This window comes from Oncorhynchus keta, chromosome 2, assembly GCF_023373465.1.
Source record: "Oncorhynchus keta strain PuntledgeMale-10-30-2019 chromosome 2, Oket_V2, whole genome shotgun sequence".
Taxonomy (NCBI): domain Eukaryota; kingdom Metazoa; phylum Chordata; class Actinopteri; order Salmoniformes; family Salmonidae; genus Oncorhynchus; species Oncorhynchus keta.
The window spans coordinates 9,103,423-9,123,294 of NC_068422.1; the positions used below are offsets into that span (position 1 = coordinate 9,103,423).

At 44.9% G+C, this 19,872-nt stretch overlaps 1 protein-coding gene across 1 annotated transcript in view; it reads right to left on the minus strand.

The window, feature by feature from the left end:
• Window positions 1-1,132: 1,132 nt before the first annotated feature.
• LOC118373558 (cdc42 effector protein 4-like) overlaps window positions 1,133-19,872 on the minus strand; it is a 45,640-nt gene continuing 26,900 nt past the window's right edge. The window contains exon 2 of the mRNA XM_035759724.2: window positions 1,133-7,176. Within this exon, the coding sequence (XP_035615617.1) occupies window positions 5,926-6,966 (1,041 nt within the window). The 5' untranslated portion in view covers window positions 6,967-7,176 and the 3' untranslated portion in view covers window positions 1,133-5,925. The remainder of the gene's footprint in view (window positions 7,177-19,872) is intronic.

The following is a 19,872-nucleotide window of genomic DNA, read 5'->3' on the forward strand; positions in this document are numbered from 1 at the left end:
GATGTCAGGAAGCTTGTCCCCGGTGATGTGCTGGGCCCTACACACTACCCTGTGTAGCGCCTTACGGTCAGATGCCAAGCAGTTGCCATACCAGTCGGTGGTGCAACCGGTCAGCATATTCTCTATATTATTTGTGTCATCGTTCAGCCAAGTCTCGGTGAAACATAAGATATTACAGTTTTTACTGTCCCTTTGGTAGGATAGTCATAATCATAGGTCGTCCAGTTACAAGGCACCCCGCCCTCTGTCTCCTTTTTCTCTGTCTGTCTTTTCTTCATGTTGATGATGGGGATTTCGGCCTTGTGTCGACAAAGCAGTATGTTCTTTGCGTCGGACTCATTAAAGAAAAAATCTTTGTCCAGTTTGAGGTGAGTAAATCGCTGTTCTGATGTCCAGAAGCTCTTTTCGGCCATTCGAGACGGTAGCAGCAACATTATGTACAAAATGAGTTGCAAACAATGTGAAAGAACAAACAAAATAGCACAGTTGGTTAGGAGCCCGTAAAATGGCAGCTATCCCCTCCGGTACCATTATTACCTTAATGGACCTATTGTCTCATTAATGGACAACATGTTGGCCTAAATCAGAGTTGTTAAATATAAAAAGTCTGATGCTTCTAAACCATATATCCCAATCTGACTGTGTAGGTGCCTCGTATTTATCCGTCTCAGCAAGAAAAAAATAGGGCTTGACGATTTTCTGGGATAAACGATCTGTACTGTATCTGGCATACAAAAAGCTAACACAATAGATTAGATTATACAATGCACTCCCTATCAATACAGCTATTCTAGCCTGTCTATGCTTAGAGAACATCCTTACCAATGATCTGTATAGCAGATATAATTTAAACTTGAGGTTTATTTGGTAAGAAACACAGATTGGCTGTATTTTTATGTCGAACTGTATGTGAAGTGTGTGGACTTGATGGAGAGGAGCATCTCTGGCAACACTGAGTGTGAATACCAGCGTCTTACACAAGTTCCACCTCAGCCCCTTATGCTGTTAACTGCATAAATAAAACGTGACCGGACTTGTTCAAGTGTTTTCTCTATGAAACAGGTTCCCATAGGGACAGATAGACAACATAACATAACACAGAATACAAAATGAGCCACAACACCGCTCCATATAAAGATGACCAACTTTCTTTTTATTGAAAAATATAGCTGGTATTTCAAAAGAGTAGGACGTGTGAGGGAGGTAAATACACTGAACGAAAACATAAACACAAAATGTAAAGTGTCGGTCCCATGTTTCATGAGCTGAAACAAAAGATCCCAGAAATGTTCCATACGCACAAAATTTCTCTCAATTTTGTGCAAAAATTTGTTAACATCCCTGTTAGTGAGCATTTCTCATTTGACAAGATAATCCATTCACCTGACAGGGGTGGCATATCAAGAAGCTGATTAAACAGCCTGAACAATACACAGATGCACCTTGTGCTGGGGAAAATTAAAGGCCACTGAAATGTGCACATAACACAATGCCACATATGTCTCAAGTTTTGAGGAAGCATGCAATTAGCATGCTGACTGCAGGAATGTTCACCAGAGCTGTTGCCAGAAAATGTAATGTTAAATTGTTTACCATCAGACATCTCCAACATTGTTTTAGAGAATTGGGCAGTATTTCCAACCGGCCTCACAACCGCATACCACGTGTATTGGCGTGTAGGCGAGCGGTTTGCTGATGTCAACGTTGTGAACATGAGTTCCCCATGGTGGTGGTGGGGTTATGGTATGGGCAGGCATAAACAACAGTTGATTTAATTTCATTTTAAATCTATGGAAATTTTAATGTTCAGCGATACTGAGGCCCGTTTTTTTAAGGTATGTTTGACCTTCGCAGTCATGAAATCCATAGATTAGGGCCTAATGAATTTATTTCAACTGACTGATTTCCTCATGAACTATAACTCAGTGAAATCTTTGAAATTGTTGCATGTTACATTTATATTTTTGTTCAGTATATATATATACAGTAGAATGAGAAAAGAAAAAGAAAAGTAGCACATACCTGGCATAAAAATTAGCCACAGAGTAGAAAAAAAGGAAACACTCCAGCTGAACCTTTAAACCAGTTCTTTTTCACAATCCCTTCCCCTTGTATGACTCTTCCCCCCCATCATGGATGGCACCATTAGTATTTATCTACTTCACTTCAGTAGCAAATAAAATGGGGGTGGACAGATATGAGTGCTTTGATAGAAAATTAAAAAGGTTATTTATAAAGTGTCCCAGCATTGGTGAAGAACAGCTAAGTGATTGCAACAGTTTAACCCACTTTCCATAGACATATTCAAAAAAAAAAAAAAGTTATATATTCTACAACAATGGAACAACAATGGAACAAGCAACTGAGTTTAAAACAATAAGAACATAACAAAGAAATCCTAAATTTGGCCCATTTACAAATGAACAGCGTGAGAGGCCTGAGATGTAAGTTCCCTGTACTGCTGTAGCCCCTAAATGTTTCCTTCAGACATCAAGACTCAATATGACATGTCAGAGGATGATTACATACATACTTGGCACATTTCCACCTGGTCATTTTAATCTCTGAACCGATCTCTCTTTAATACAGACATGTACACATGGAACTCTAACATACATAGCATGAACATATGGCTGAGTGATGTGACATCCTGCCTGGCATTAGGTTCCTCCCCTAACCTAATACCATTGGATAATGTGTTCCCCCTTCCAAACAACCAACCAACACCATAACAGGGAACAAAAACAGTGATCCCCAGTGTCACATATGGCACAAATGTAATTTTCTCTCACTCAAGCATGAAGTGAAAAGATTATGAGAACTGGGAACTCTGAGGAAAAAACTAGGTCAAATCGCAACATCAATGATCTTCGGAAAATAAAGTCCGTTTTAGAAAGATGCCCAAGTTTCCGACTTGGATGACTGTTCAACATTATTTTCCCAATCAGACTTAGTTCAGAGATTCCCAGTTGTTTTGAACGCGACAATACTCAGGGATCCAGGAAGGCATGAGCAGGGACTTCCTTCTTTACTTTAACAGATTAGATTTTTATCTGACCAAATTAATGAGAGGGAGGGGGACCTATAGTCACACTTCATTCATCCTAAATGGCACCCTATTCCCAATATAGTGCACTACTTTTGTCCAGAGCCTTATGGGCCCTAGTCAAATGTAGTGCGCTATATAGGGAATAGGGTGCCATTTGGGATGCAAATACTGTCAGAGGAATCTAAAGGGAAAGGGAACAGGCGCGCCTGTCTTTTCCTTTCCCAAACATATGACTCATGAATGGATGAGTCGTTGGTTTGGTTACCGACCGATCAGCCAACTAAGTTCATGAATGACAGGGTGGAGGGAAGCCAGAGGGTGTGCTGATTTAATCTACTCCTACAGTATGTTTATGAATGAGAGGGTGGGGGGAAGCCAGAGGGTGTGCTGATTTAATCTACTCCTACAGTATGTGTATGAATGAGAGGGTGGAGGGAAGCCAGAGGGTGTGCTGATTCAATCTGCTCCTACAGTATGTTTATGAATGAGAGGGAAGCCAGAGGGTGTGCTGATTCAATCTGCTCCTACAGTATGTTTATGAATGAGAGGGAAGCCAGAGGGTGTGCTGATTCAATCTGCTCCTACAGTATGTTTATGAGAGGGAAGCCAGAGGGTGTGCTGATTCAATCTGCTCCTACAGTATGTTTATGAATGAGAGGGAAGCCAGAGGGTGTGCTGATTCAATCTGCTCCTACAGTATGTTTATGAATGAGAGGGAAGCCAGAGGGTGTGCTGATTCAATCTGCTCCTACAGTATGTTTATGAATGAGAGGGAAGCCAGAGGGTGTGCTGATTCAATCTGCTCCTACAGTATGTTTATGAATGAGAGGGAAGCCAGAGGGTGTGCTGATTCAATCTGCTCCTACAGTATGTTTATGAATGAGAGGGAAGCCAGAGGGTGTGCTGATTCAATCTGCTCCTACAGTATGTTTATGAATGAGAGGGAAGCCAGAGGGTGTGCTGATTCAATCTGCTCCTACAGTATGTTTATGAATGAGAGGGAAGCCAGAGGGTGTGCTGATTCAATCTGCTCCTACAGTAGCCAGGTCTGCGTGTCACAATGGCGAGAGGAGGGTAATATTGTCACTTATAACTAGTGTTCTCCTATTACTGATACCCTCCCCCTTCAAACTCCTCTCTTTCTCCTGATCCTACAAGCCTGGGGTGTGTATGGGGGAAGAGATGACCACATAGATATGACAGTCTACTTTACAGTCACTTCTCTTGTTCACAACCACCATCTCTGCTCCTGTGAGTTATGTATTTGTTTCCATTGGTTTCTAAACATTTGTACAATAAAAGCACTACTGGTCATGAAAGCTTCTACAAAAAGGCCATTTATTTTCAACATTTTCATTTTTTTGTATTTAATAATAAGTCAAGTTAATTTAAAACATGTACATGGAAACAAAACAAAGATTTGTTGTGTACAATAGTTAGTGTTTTAGGGAGTGAGCTGTTGCTACACCTTGGCAGTGCTTGCAGGGGATATATGACTGAGTCCATTGATCTAAGCTAAAGTGCCATGGACTCACGGCCAAACCCAAACCTAGCCTAATCAACTCACTGAGTAGCCTAGTACGTTAGGCTTTAGAACAACTAAAATCAAAATCACCAAAATCCAACCTTTAACTAAATTCCTCCAATCAACATGGTGACTTAAAACAGTGCACAATATGATCGACCCCTTATTAGAAGTAGTTATTAGATAACAAACGAAACAATCTAACTGATCATTTAGGACTTCAGAGTGTGTTGGCTGTATAGAGTATGTCTAGTGAAGAGTACAATAAAGCAGATGGTTGGAATAATGAACAACCAAGTTGTGCCATTGATTAAGAACCTGAAGACCAACTTATCAATTCTGTATGTAGTAAACATAGGAGAAGCAACCTTTATTTACCCCTTGAACATTAACAAAACCAATATTTTAACTGCATCTCACCTCACTCAATACACACATACACATACAATCCAGTCAATGCCCCAAAGAATGCTGGGATACATTTCACTTCCTTTCTCCAAAGCAGTGTGGGAAATATACAGTTCAGTCCGTGACCTCACATGACTCTACACCCCATGCATTACACCTCCACCTGGGTGATCAACAGTTCATGCTTCGACCTCTGTGACCTCTGTCCATCTCCATATGTCCGCTTTGAAAGAATGTGACAATCAGTGTCATGACCGCTGGTAGGTTTTCCCTTACCTAATAATGGGCAATAAGGAATATGCTAGTACTGTAGCCAGGACTGTAGCTATGGTAACCATGAAGGGAAATCCTCTGAATGGAAAGACAATGGTGGGATATGGTTCATGTTGAATATGAGTGGATATAAGGGTTGATCCCCTTATAAGGAGAAAACACACTTTAATGACATATTGGAACTGTGGGATTAGATCATCATAATGACAGATCATAGTTCTACAAAAAAAGAATCCCTCAAACCAATAACTGGTGTCTCAGAGTTGCAGTGTGTGTGTGTGTGTGTCTGTGTGTGTGTGTGTGTGAGTTAGTGGTCGACACGGAATTCTGTAATGGGCTGGAGAAATGGACTCATGGGACAGGCATTTTCGTTTCCATTAACAGTTGGACACACACACACACGAGTAAATAAGGTTAAATAACAGATGGTGTATGGGTATTCCTGATCCAGGAGGTATAGCAGAACAGGATGTCCCCGTATAGAAGTTCTCAGGATAGATCCATTTGTGGGGATTTTTCCAGTCTTTATCGTGCTCCCAACCCCTCCCAGACTTATTATAGCATCAAAACTCATGAAAAATAATTGTCTCCTTCGGGGACTTCACAAACCACGTTCTGGTGTCCTTATTAACCACGTTCTGTGGTGGTGACATTACAGCCCTGTTCTGTTTTACACCCTGATCTCATCATCATCCTCATCCATGAAGGAGAAGTCTTTATCGTCCTCCCCTCCAGCCCCCCGAGAGCTGTACTTGGCGCTGTCCGTGTCCCCCTCCTGCAGGTGGTGGAGTGGTTTCTCCTCAAGAGCGGCAGAGCCGGAGGAGGACACGGAGCAGCTGTCCAGGTGGCTGTGGGGGTGGTAGTTCCTGCGAGGGGTGTGGAGGGGGTCGGCCATGACCTTCTGCTGAGGATAGGTGCGTGGGGGCCTGACTGGAGCCTTTAGATCCACCTGGTCCTCGATCTCATCCTCCGTGGTGGGAGGGCTAAAGGGGGGTGACCCGCGGCCCTCACTGCCCTTCCCCTCCTCGTACCCCAGGTCGTCTTCCTCCCAGCCCTTCTTTTCCATGACGCTGAGGATGTCCCCCAGCATGGAGGGTCCCAGGTCAATGTGGAATGACATGACGGACTCCGCGTGCTTCATCCCACCACCCCGATGATGTGATGGGGGCAGGTCAGTCAGTTCTCCAAAGTTACGCTCGTCAAACTCCAGATCCAGCATCGCCATGGCCGAGGCACCGTTGACTGGTTTGCTGATTCCATCGACCTCGGGCAGCTTCTTCAGAGGGCTGGAGGAGACGCTCTTGGGCATCTGCTGACCACCGCCCATCCTGACCACGTCCTCGTCATTGAGGTAGGGAAGGGAGATGGCGTTCTTCACAAAGTTTGGCGAGCCACCGTGGGGCGCCAACGAGTTGTTCTTGTACATGTCACCGCGGTTCACCGACTGGGAGCGCTTGCTGCTCCTGAAGGTTCGGGACAGCAGGCCTGGTTTGGGTCCAGGGGAGCTCTGCTGGACCTCTGGAACTTGTTCTTTAGGGGGCTCCCCAGACCGGGTACTTAGGAAAGAGGTGTCCCCGAAGGCGTCCCCGCCACGACCCACATGCATGGTGTGTCTGAAGTCCCCCAGAGGGGCGCTGATCATCTCCACAGTCAGGTCGGCCCGGGAGCGACGCTTGGACTGGTTCAAGGTTAGCTGCTTGAGAATAGGCATGGTGATGTCTGATGAAGTCTGATTTAATTTGTAACAAGACCAGAAACACCTGATTGGTGCTGAGAGTTATGTGATGGTTGTGTCTTTCTCACATTTAATTGTAAACTGTGTTGTCAAGGCAAGGTTTGAACCAGGTCTCTAGAGTACCCAGCCATTGTGGTCCTTCAAACAGCTACGGTGAGTTCTGGTCCAGATAATCCACAAATCAACCTAAGGGAAAAACAGAAGAGAGGACACATTAAAATCATATTGCAAGAACCATGCAAACCAACTCAGATCCCCAAAGTTGGCATGGAAACTAACTATAACACAGAGTAGCTTTGTAATGTTATTCCTTCGGAGAATAAGCACATGACACATGACAGTGAACAATCTATTTCCAATAGCTGCTGGCTGCGTCTGCGGCCAGAATCAAGACAACTTTCTTCTTCTTTGCCGCTCTGCCTCAAATGTGGAAACTTTTGTTGCCAGGCCGGGGCTTTGAAATTAAACCTCCAGTTGACTGGTTCCAAACTCTAGGGGGACAAAAGGTAGGTATTCTGGAATGAAGTAGAGGGGGTGGGGGGACTTAAGTTCTTTCTCACTTAACTGGAAATCTAACCTTTGACCGCCAGAACTAGAAGTACTTCTTAAAAACAGGGGAAACACGTTTCAAGTCATCGGAACACATTTTTCATGCAAATACGTGTCTTTAATAGAACTTCCAAGTTCCCATAAGTGCTGAAATATTGTTTAAAAGCGGCAGCCGGAATATTAATCAGTTGGGCTTTTCAATTTTTAGGAGACGGCCGTCTGTTATCTGGGGTCCCTGCTTCCACTACAGTACTCTGTTCTACTGCCGCAGTTCTGCAATTCCCATTTGGGCCCGTGCCTGCCTCTCTCCCCCTCGCTGCGCCTCTCTCTCTCTCCTATATTACCCTGCAGTCATAAAATACTGGGAGCTTGAGGGGGCTCCAGCTGCCAGGAATAAAGAGCAGATGAAAAAAAAACTATGAAGACAGAAGGATTGGAACAAAATGATACAGTTAGTTATTGACAGTCGATACATTTCTTCTGCAGCTTGGATTAATTTAGAGCAACAGATCAAAAGCATTGACTGTCAATAACTAAATGTATCGTTCTATTCCAACCCTTGTCACTGACTGACTATATCATTCTGTTCTAACCCTTCTGTCACTGGCTGACTATCGTTCTGTTCCAACCCTTCCGTCACTGGCAGATTGAAACTCTCTCAGAGTCTCTCCTGCTTGATCTCGGATTTCTCGCTCTCTCAAGATTTCCAGACATCTTTAAGCCAAGGGGCCGTTTGAAGCTTGTACTCTTTTCACCCGGCCGTTCTTCTGCAGGTACTGGTTTGTGTGTAAATAATGACCTAAAGAATCTCAGGCCCATCAGAGCCTTCTTACATCTACCCCATTAAGCTACATCCGGTCCATATGTCACCAGTCACTTGTATTATTGCAACACTCAAAGCATGCTGTGACTGATCACTGTGATCAGAACAGTTAGAGTCAGGGGCCCTGATAAGTCTACAGCCCTGCCACGAGGATATCATTTACTGCTTACATGCTCTGGATTTCACAGCAGACACTTTGATCTGCAACCTGGCAGCATTTTGACCTATGACTCAATAAGCCTGATGATATGGGCCATTTCAGAAGCTGATGATACAGGCCATTTCAAGAGTGTCTGCTTACCTAGGCCAATCTGTCTTCGTGTCACCATTGACCCCGCAATGAAATAAGATCTCAAAACATAAATGGTGTGGGGTGGACAGTAGCAAAGTTGGCAGCTTTTAATGGGATAAAAGTTACTGTCCCCAGATAGGCCAACAGCCAGCAATAAGGGCCAGTAGGCACATGAGTAGGCCTAGGTGACGTCAACAAGGGTTTCAATGTGGCTGCTAGGCGCCATCCAATCATTCTCATGTTTTAAAACCACAGCGCACGCGTGCACACACATAACGACACACCCTCTTGTCTCTGTGTATTCGTGTATTCATACCCTGGGATGAATGGGGCCTCAGGCAAAAAGCAACGTCACCCTTGAAAACATTTACATCTCCGACAACAAAGGCCCATTCAACTGAAAAGGCAACTGTAGCAGCAGAGAGAACAGAGGGGGTTTTGAAAGATATGTTAACCCAGTTCTTCTCCTTTCAAAGGACAGAACGTCCCTAAGGACAATTCAATGATCTTCTTGTCTGCCTACTGTGGTTTAACCTCTTTATTCAGTACCTTCAGAAAATCTGTCCTCAGTCATAAGGATTGTTAGTTTGTGGGGAGAGGTTTTGCACCCTCAACAAAGAATTCCCCTTTAGACAAACACAAGGACAACTGTATTGAATAAGACTGAGCATGAATGACTGAACAAGGGGTTTGGAGAAGTAGAAAGTTTATAATGGAATTCCCCATCTTCACCTTTTCACCAACAACTAAAACACTAGCCATTATGAAGAGCTAACTGCTCCAAAACAACCATGGAAATGAGCTCAGCCATCACCGCTTTCAAGGGTCACAAATGTGCAACCGCACATTGTGCTGTTGTGGCTAAGGAGGTCCCTTCAGGAGGACAAGCTTACAGAGTGATCCATCACTACCTATTACATTATTACACAGCTCACTATGCATGAGACCACAATCCTCCAGTCAGTTTGATAGCCCGCCTGCCTCTCCTCTATACGCCGGCCCGCCTGCCTCTCCTCTATACGCCGGCCCGCCTGCCTCTCCTCTATACGCCGGCCCGCCTGCCTCTCCTCTATACGCCGGCCCGCCTGCCTCTCCTCTATACGCCGGCCCGCCTGCCTCTCCTCAGCCCGCCTGACGCCGGCCCGCCTGCCTCTCCTCACGCCGGCCCGCCTGCCTTCATACGCCGGCCCGCCTGACGCCGGCCCGCCTGACGCCGGCCCGCCTGTACGCCGGCCCGCCTGCCTCTCCTCTATACGCCGGCCCGCCTGCCTCTCCTCTATACGCCGGCCCGTCGGCTTCTCTCTCTCATTCAATGTGCAGGCCGACAGTGCCTTCAGAGAGTATTCATACCCATTGACTTCAAGCCGGAATTCCATATTGATTAAATAAAGGAATCTAAAAATATCCCACACACACACACACACCCATAATGACAAATTAATTACAGAAATACACTATATATACACACAAAAAAGTATGTGGACACCCCTTCAAATTTGTGGATTTGGGTATTTCAGCCACACCCGTTGCTGACGGGTATATAAAAATCGAGCACACTGCCATGCAATCTCCATAGACAAACATTGGCAGTAAAATGGCCTTGAAGAGATCAGTGACTTTCAACATGGCACAGTCGTAGGATGCGAACTATCCAACAAGTCAGTTCATCAAATGTCTGCCCCCGACGAGAGCTGCCCTGGTCAACTGGTGAATCTGGGTTTTGCAGATGGTCTGGGGCTGTTTTTCATTGTTCAGGCTCGGCCCCTTAGTTCCAGTGAGGGCAAATCTTAACGCTTCAGCATAAAATGACATTCTAGACGATTCTGTGCTTCCAACTTTGTGGCCAAAGTTTGGAGGAAGGCCCTTTCCTGTTCCATCATGACAATGGTTTGTCAAATTCAGTGTGGAAGAACTTGAACGGCCTGCACAGAGCCCTGACCTCAACCCCATCGAACCCCTTTGGGGTGAATTGGAACGCAGACTGCGAGACAGGCCTAATCGCCCAACATCAGTGGCCGACCTCACTAATGCGCTTGTAGCTGAATGGATGCAAGTCCGAACAGCAATGTTCTAACATCTAGTGGAAATCCTTCCCAGAAGAGTGGTTGTCGTAACAGCAAAGGGGGGGACCAACTCCATATTAATGCCCATGATTTTGGAATGAGATGTTAAACGAGCAGGTGTCCACATACACTACCTAAAGTATCTCATTTACATAAGTATTCACACCCCTTTGACGTGACACTCCAAAATGAGCAGTACAGTACCAGTTTGGACACACCTACTCATTCCATGGTTTTTAATTATTATTACTATTTTCTACATTGTAGAATAATAGTGAAGACATCAAAACCATGAAATAACACATGGAATCATGTAGTAACCAAAAAGTGTTAAAACAAAATATATTTTATGAGATTCTTCAAAGTAGGCACCCTTTTCCTTGGTGACATCTTTGCACACTCTTGGCATTCTCTCAACCAGCTTCATGAGGTAACCTGGAACGCATTTCAATTAACAGGTATGCCTTGTTAAAAGTACATTGTGGAATTTATTCCCTTCTTAATGCGTTTGAGCCAATCAGTTGTGTTGTGACAAGGTAGTGGTGGTCTACAGAAGATAGCCCTATTTGGTAAAAGACCAAGTCCATATTATGGCAAAAACAACTCAAATAAGCAAAGAGAAATGACAATGCATCATTACTTTAAAACATGAAGGTCAGCCAATCCAGAAAATCAAGAAATGTCAAGTACAGTCACAAAAACCATTCAACGCTGATGAAACTGGCTCTCATGAGGACCGATACAGGAAAGGAAGACCCAGAGTTACCTCTGCTGCAGAGAATAAGTTTGTTAGAGTTAACTGCACCTCAGATTGCTGCCAAAATAAATGGGTCAGAGTTCAAGAAACAGACATCTCAACATCAGCTGTTCAGAGGAGCCTGCATGAAATCAGGCCATCATGGTTAAACTGCTGCAAAGAAACAACTACTAAAGGACACCAATAAGAAGAGACTTGCTTGGGCCAAGAAAGACGAGCAATGGAAACTAGACTGGTGGAAATCTGTCCTTTGGTCTGATGAGTCCAAATTGGAGATTTTTGGTTCCACCTGCCATGTCTGTGTCAGACTCAGAGTAGGTGAACGGATGATCTCCACATGTGTGGTTCCCACCATGAAGCATGGACGAGGTAGTGTGATGGTGCTTTGCTGGTGACACTGTCTGATTTATTTAGAATTCAAGGCACACTTAACCTGCATGGCTACTGCTGCATTCTGCAATGATACGCCATCCCATCTGGTCATCAAAATATATTTGGATTTGTTTAACACTTTTTTTGGTAACTACATGATTCCATATGCGTTGTCATAGCTTTGATGTAAATAGTAAAAATAAAAAACAACTCTTGAATGAGTAGGTGTGTCCAAACTTAACTGGTACTGTATGTAAATTAGATATTAATTAATTAAATGTTCAATACATTTGCTAACATTTCTAAAAAATAAGTTTTCCCTTTGTCATTATGGGGTAGTGTGTGTAGATGGGTGAGAGAAAAACATAATTTAATACACTTTGAATTCAGGCTGTAACACAAAATGGAAGTGCAATAAGTCAAGAGCTATGCATACTTTCTGAAGGCACTGTATGTACTTGGCTTTGCTCTCCTGCAGTATACTAACCCACTTATATAATCATAACACATTAAAACAACGCTTTTACTAACGCATTCACCCTGGCTCCCTTAGAACTTTCTCTCCGTCCCAAATGGAGCCCTATTCACTATATATATATATATATATATATATATATATTAGTTTTGACCAGTATTCATACACACAATAACCCATTACCAAAGACATGGCATTGAGTAAAGCCAGTGTGTCTATGTATGCAGATGACTCAACACTATACGTCAGCTACTACAGCGACTGAAATCACTGCAACACTTAACAAAGAGCTGCAGTTCGTTTCAGAATGGTTGGCAAGGAATAAGTTCGCCCTAAATGTTTCAAAAACTAAAAGCCTTGTATTTGGGACAAATCATTCACTAAGCCCTAAACCTCAACTAAATCTTAGAATGAATAATGTGGAAATTGAGGTGACTAAACTGCTTGGAGTAACCCTGGATTGTAAACTGTCATGGTCAAAACATGTTGAAACAACAGTAGCAAAGTTTTTTTGATTTCACCTTTATTTAACCAGGTAGGCTAGTTGAGAACACCTTTATTTAACCAGGTAGGCTAGTTTAGAACACCTTTATTTAACCAGGTAGGCTAGTTGAGAACAAGTTCTCATTTTATTTTTTTATTTTACCTTTATTTAACCAGGCAAGTCAGTTAAGAACACATTCTTATTTTCAATGACGGCCTGGGAACAGTGGGTTAACTGCCTGTTCAGGGGCAGAACGACAGATTTGTACCTTGTCAGCTCGGGGGTTTGAACTCTCAACCTTCCGGTTACTAGTCCAACCACTAGGCTACGCTGCCGTCCCAATTTACAACTGCGACCTGGCCAAGATAAAGCATAGCAATTCGACAGATACAAAAACACAGAGTTACACATGGAATAAACAAAACATAGTAATTAATACAGTAGAACAAAAGAAAACAAAACGTCTATATACAGTGAGTGCAAATGAGGTAAGATAAGGGAGTTAAGGCAATAAATAGGCCATGGTGGTGAGGTATAGCAATTAAACAATGGAATGGTAGATCAGCAGAAGATGAATGTGCAAGTAGGGATAGGAGCAAGATAAATAAATAAATACAGTATGGGGATGAGGTAGGTAGATAGCACCATCTGTAAACAGCCCATCTATGTACAGGTGCAGTGATCTGCTCTGACAGTGTCATGCCTTGGTCTTAGTATTTTGTGTTTTCTTTAATTATTTGTTCAGGCCAGGGTGTGACATGGGTTTATTGTATTGTCGTATTGGGGATTTTGTAGGCATTGGGATTGTGGTTGATTAGTATAGGCTTGGCTGCCTGAGGCGGTTCTCAATCAGAGTCAGGTGATTCTTGTTGTCTCTGATGGGGAACCGTATTTAGGTAGCCGCGGTTTCACTGTGTATTTCGTGGGTGATTGTTCCTGTCTCTGTGTAGTGTTCACCAGATAGGCTGTAATTAGGTTTCACGTTCCATTTGTTGTTTTTGTATTTATTTTAATGTATAGTCATTCGTTTCTTCATTAAAAGACATGAGTAACCACCACGCTGCATTTCGGTCCGACTCTCTCTCTCGAAACGAAGAACGCCGTTACAGAATCACCCACCACACACGGACCCGAGTGGCGTGGTTACAGGCAGCGACAGCAGGAGCAGCGAACGGAGGCACTTACGAGAGCTGAGAGACGCTGTTATGAGGACGTTATGGACAGCAGATGTATGGAGTATACGACGTGGGAAGAAATAGACAGGTGGGCGGTCGACCCAGAGAGAGTGCCGGAGCCCGCCTGGGATTCGCTGGAGCAGTGCGAAGAGGGCTATAGGAGAATGGAGTTGGAGAGGCAATCACGACGGCGCAGAGGGAAGCCCGAAAAGCTGCCCCAAAAATGTATTTTGGGGGCTCAGAGGGAGAGTGGCTGAGTCAGGAGATAGACCTGAGCCAACTCTCCTTGTTTATCGCGAGGAGCCAAGGAGGAGACCAGAACCAGAGCCGGTGTTAGAGGTGGGCGAAGCAGTGACTGTGAAGGAGCTAATGGGAAAAGTGGAGGAGAGAGTAATGAGGGAGTTGCTAGTATGGTGCTGTAGGTACGATATTCGTCCGACGGAGCGTGTCGGGATTTGATGGCACCTGGGTTACCACTCCATACTCGTCCTGAGGTGCGTGTTAGTCGGCTGGTGAAAAATGTGCCAGCCTCACGCACCAGGCCTCCTGTGCACATCCCTAGCCTTGCACGTCCTGTGCCAACACTGATCTCAAGATCTCCAGTACGCCTTCACGGTCTAGCCCATCCTGTGCCACCTCCACACACCAGCCCTCCGGTGGCAGCTCCCCGCACCAGGCTTCCTGTGCGTGTCCTCGGCCCAGTACCACCAGTGCCAGCACCACGCATCAGGCCGACAGTGCGCCTCGCCTCTCCTGCGCTGCCGGAGCCTCCTGCCTGTTCAGCGCTATCAGAGCCTTCCTCCTCTACAGCGCTGCTGGAGACTCCCGCCTGTTCAGCGCTATCAGAGCCTTCCTCCTCTACAGCGCTGCCGGAGCCTCCTGACTGTTCGGAGCAGCCTGAGCTGTCAGTCTGCATGAAGCAGCCAGAGATGTCAGTCTGTATGAAGCAGCCAGAGCTGCTTGTCTGCAAGGAGCTGTCAGTCTGCAAAGAGCTGCCAGTCTGCAAGGATCTGTCAGCCTGCATGGAGCAGCCAGAGCTGTCAGTCTGCAAGGAGCTGCCAGTCTGCAAGGAGCTGCCAGTCTGCAAGGTGCTGCCAGCCTGCATGGAGCAGCCAGAGCTGTCAGTCTGCATGAAGCAGCCAGAGCTGTCAGTCTGCATGAAGCAGCCAGAGCTGTCAGTCTGCATGAAGCAGCCAGAGCTGTCAGACTGCATGAAGCAGCCAGAGCTGTCAGTCTGCATGAAGCTGTCAGAGCTGTCAGCCTGCATGGAGCAGTCAGAGCTGTCAGTCTGCATGAAGCAGCCAGAGCTGTCAGTCTGCATGAAGCAGCCAGAGCTGTCAGTCTGCATGAAGCAGCCAGAGCTGTCAGTCTGCATAAGCAGCCAGAGCTGTCAGTCTGCATAAGCAGCCAGAGCTGTCAGTCTGCATGAAGCAGCCAGAGCTGTCAGTCTGCATGAAGCATCCAGAGCTGTCAGTCTGCATGAAGCATCCAGAGCTGTCAGTCTGCATGAAGCAGCCAGAGCTGTCAGTCTGCATGAAGCAGCCATAGATGTCAGTCTGCAAGGAGCTGCCAGTCTGCAAGGAGTTGCCAGTCTGCAAGGTGCTGCCAGCCTGCATGGAGCAGTCAGAGCTGTCAGTCTGCATGAAGCAGCCAGAGCTGTCAGTCTGCATGAAGCAGCCAGAGCTGTCAGTCTGCATGAAGCAGCCAGAGCTGTCAGTCTGCATGAAGCAGCCAGAGCTGTCAGTCTGCATGAAGCAGCCAGAGCTGTCAGTCTGCATGAAGCAGCCAGAGCTGTCAGTCTGCATGAAGCAGCCAGAGCTGTCAGTCTGCATGAAGCAGCCAGAGCTGTCAGTCTGCATGAAGCAGCCAGAGCTGTCAGTCTGCAAGGAGCTGTCAGTCTGCAAGGAGCTGCCAGTCTGCAAGGAGCTGCCAGTCTGCAGGGAGCTGTCAGTCTGCATGAAGCAGCCAGAGCTGTCAGTCTGCATGAAGCAGCCAGAGATGTCAGTCTGTATGAAGCAGCCAGAGCTGTCAGTCTGCATGAAGCAGCCAGAGCTGCCAGTCTGCAAGGAGCTGCCAGTCTGCAAGGAGCTGTCAGTCTGCAGGGAGCTGTCAGTCTGCATGGAGCAGCCAGAGCTGTCAGTCTGCATAGAGCTTCTAGATCTGCCAGTCAACCAGTCTCTTCCAGATCTGCCAGTCAACCATAATCTTCCAGATCTACCGGAGGCTACTACCTGCCTGAGCTTCATCTCAGTACCGGGCTTCCTCTCAGTCCCGAGCTGCCCCTCAGTCCCGAGCTGCCCCTCAGTCCCGAGCTGCCCCTCAGTCCCGAGCTGCCCCTCAGTCCCGAGCTGCCCCTCAGTCCCGAGCTGCCCCTCAGTTCAGTGGGGTTCTGGGTGAGGCCTATTAGGCCATGGTCGGCGGCGAGGGTGGATTTTCCCAGGACGCGAAGGGGAGGAACTATGACATTTATGGAGTGGGGTCCACGTCCCGAGCCGGAACCGCCACCATGGACAGACGCCCACCCGGACACTCCCTATGGTTTTGAGGTGCGTCCGGGAGTCCGCACCTTAGGGGGGTCTGTCACGCCTTGGTCTTAGTATTTTGTGTTTTCTTGAATTATTTGTTCAGGACAGGGTGTGACATGGGTTTATTTTATTGTCGTATTGGGGTTTTTGTAGGCATTGGGATTGTGGTTGATTAGGGGTGTGTCTAGTATAGTCTTGGCTGCCTGAGGCAGTTCTCAATCAGAGTCAGGTGATTCTTGTTGTCTCTGATGGGGAACCGTATTTAGGTAGCCAGGGTTTCACTGTGTATTTCGTGGGTGATTGTTCCTGTCTCTGTGTAGTGTTCACCAGATAGGCTGTAATTAGGTTTCACGTTCCGTTTGTTGTTTTTGTATTTATTAAGTTATTTTCATGTATCGTCATTCGTTTCTTCATTAAAAGACATGAGTAACCACCACGCTGCATTTCGGTCAGACTCTCTCTCGACAAACGAAGAACGCCGTTACAGACAGCCGGTGCTTAAAGCTAGTGAGGGAGATTTGAGTCTCCATCTTCAGAGATTTTTGCAGTTCATTCCAGTCATTGGCAGCAGAGAACTGGAAGGAAAGACGAACAAAGGAGGAATTGGCTTTGGGGTTGACCAGTGCCTTTTTAACAACACTAATCAACAAGGCAGGTCCTTCAGGCCCTAGTTTTGTTGCACAGCTGGCCCTTAAACATACACATTAATAATATGCATGTCAATCTCTCCTGGCTCAAAGTGGAAGAGATATCGACTTCATCACTACTTGTTTGTGTAAGAAGTGTTGACAAGCTGAATGCACCAAGTAATCTGTTTAAACAACTAGCACACAGCTAAGACACCCATGCTTACCCCACAAGACATGCCACCAAGGGTCTCTTCACAATCCAAGTCCAGAACAGACTATGGGAGGCGCACAGTACTACATAGAACCATGACTACATGGAACTCTATTCCACATCAGGTAACTAACTGATGCAAGCAGTAGAATCAGATTTTAAAAAACAGATTAAAAATACACCTTATGGAAGAGTGGAGACTGAAGAGACACACACGCAGGAACAGACACATGCACTCTACACACATACATTGTAATATTGTTGTATGGTGGTATTATACATGTTGTATTGTATATATGTAGTGGTGTAATATTGTTATATGGTGGTATTATACATGTTGTATTGTAGATATGTAGTGGTGCAATATTGTTGTATGGTGGTATTATACATGTTGTATTGTATACATGTAGTGGTGTAATATTGTTGTATGGTGGTATTATACATGTTGTATTGTATATATGTAGTGGTGCGATATTGTTGTATGGTGGTATTATACATGTTGTATTGTATATATGTAGTGGTGTATTGTTGTATGGTGGTATTATACATGTTGTATTGTATATATGTAGTGGTGTAATAATGTTATATGGTGTACTGTGTTATCTTTTGCTTTATATGTAATGTTAGTGCCTTAATGTGTTTAGACCCCAGGAAGAGTAATGGGGATCCCTAATACATAGAAAGAGGGCTGTCAAACAGGGCAAATGCATAGAAAGAGGGCTGTCAAAAGTATTGCACTTTGTAGAGAATAGGGTGCCATTTGGCAGTGGTTCTCTTTGGGGACCCCTAAACAATTGTGTTGTAGCCTTGAACTAGCACACCTGATTCACCTTGACACAGGCTTGATGATTAGTTAATTAATTCGGTCTGCTTGCTGTGTCTGCTTGCTGTGTCTGCTTGCTGTGGAATAGAACAAATACATGGAACGTCTGGGGCTCCCAGAGGAGAGGGTTCAGAACCAGTGCCATATGGGACACATGTCTCAGGCCCTGCCTATTGGGCTCAGAGGGGAAAACAACAACTGCTACACTAGAAGGGGAATGGAATACATTAGAAAACATACATTGGATGTGATGCATCATTAGAAAACATTCATACTCAGGAAAAAAGACCTGTGTGTACTCCTTCAATAACAACTATCCCACTATCCATAGCCTCAGTCAAAATTGTCTATCGTAAAAATTCATGAAAACAAAAATTCATTTAAGTTTAGGGTTAAGCATAAGGTTAGCAGTGTGGTTAAGGTTAGGTTTAAAATCAACCTTTAAGAGAAATTGTAGAAATAGGCAGGGTTTATGACTTTGTGGCTGTGGTAACTAGTGACAACCTTTTATTCCAGATGTAGGATCTTAATTTGATCACTTTAGTTGCTGTGAATTTCCCTTAACCGCAGGAAGGAGACTGGCTCAAATTACGATTCTAAATCTGTATGCGTTAACGTAAATATAAATCACGCAAGCTATACGAAGCTACAGTACATACATACACAATACACAAGCAATTCAAAACAACCTTCCAAACTGCTTGCTTATTTGTAGCCCCTTTATTGGGGTGGCAGGTAGCCTAGTGGTCAGAGTGTTGGACCAGTAACCAAAAGGTTGCAAGATTGAATCCCCGAGCTGACATGGTAAAAATCGGTTGTTCTGCCCCTGAAGGTGGCACTTAAGCCACTAAATCTGTATGCCGTCATTGAAAATAAGAATTTGTCCTTAACTGCCTAGTTAAATAAAAGGTTTTAAAAAAGCTGTGCATTTCACTAGGGCCGGGACAATATTTTTTCTATGGTAAAAAAGAATACACGAAGCAGATCCGACTCTTTGGCCATTAAAAACCTGCTGTATGTAAAATATTGTGTGATATAGGTTGACAATAAAATAAATAAACATAATTATATTTGTTTCCAACATAAGGGCTGCTTTAGATTTTGTCCCTTGTCGCGGCACTAATGAATATCACGATACTGGTATCGTCCCAGCCCTTCAGTTTACGTTGAGCATTAACTAGACTTCAAGAAAAATACTAGTCAAAATGAAAGCCATTTGCTTCTTTGCCTGGGACGTCATGCATGGGTTTGAGTAGTCAGTGGGGATTCCACTGAGCCCAGCTGTATGGCCTATAATATACTGTTCCACACACAAATACACAGTGGTTCTAAGAACACCGCTGGGGGCTGGATTATATCAAAGTGATCTTTCAAATGCTGCTCACAGCTGGACTCGTCAAGATGGCCAGGCAGCCCATGCCAGCTAGCATTCCACAGCTACACTCCAGACTTAAACACACATGACATCACAAATCTGTGTTTAACTTCAAATATGGTCTCCAAATTAATTTCAGCAAATACTTAAATGAGAGAATTAATAGGATGTGCGCTCTATTTTGCCCTTCTTCAATCTGTGTTTTGAATCTGAGCATCATGCCAAAGCATTAGCCCAGCCAGCGATGGTGTCTTTATGTAACAAACTGCACTCAAAGCATCATGACACCAGATCCAACTGGCAGTAAGGTCTATGAATGATTAACAGCA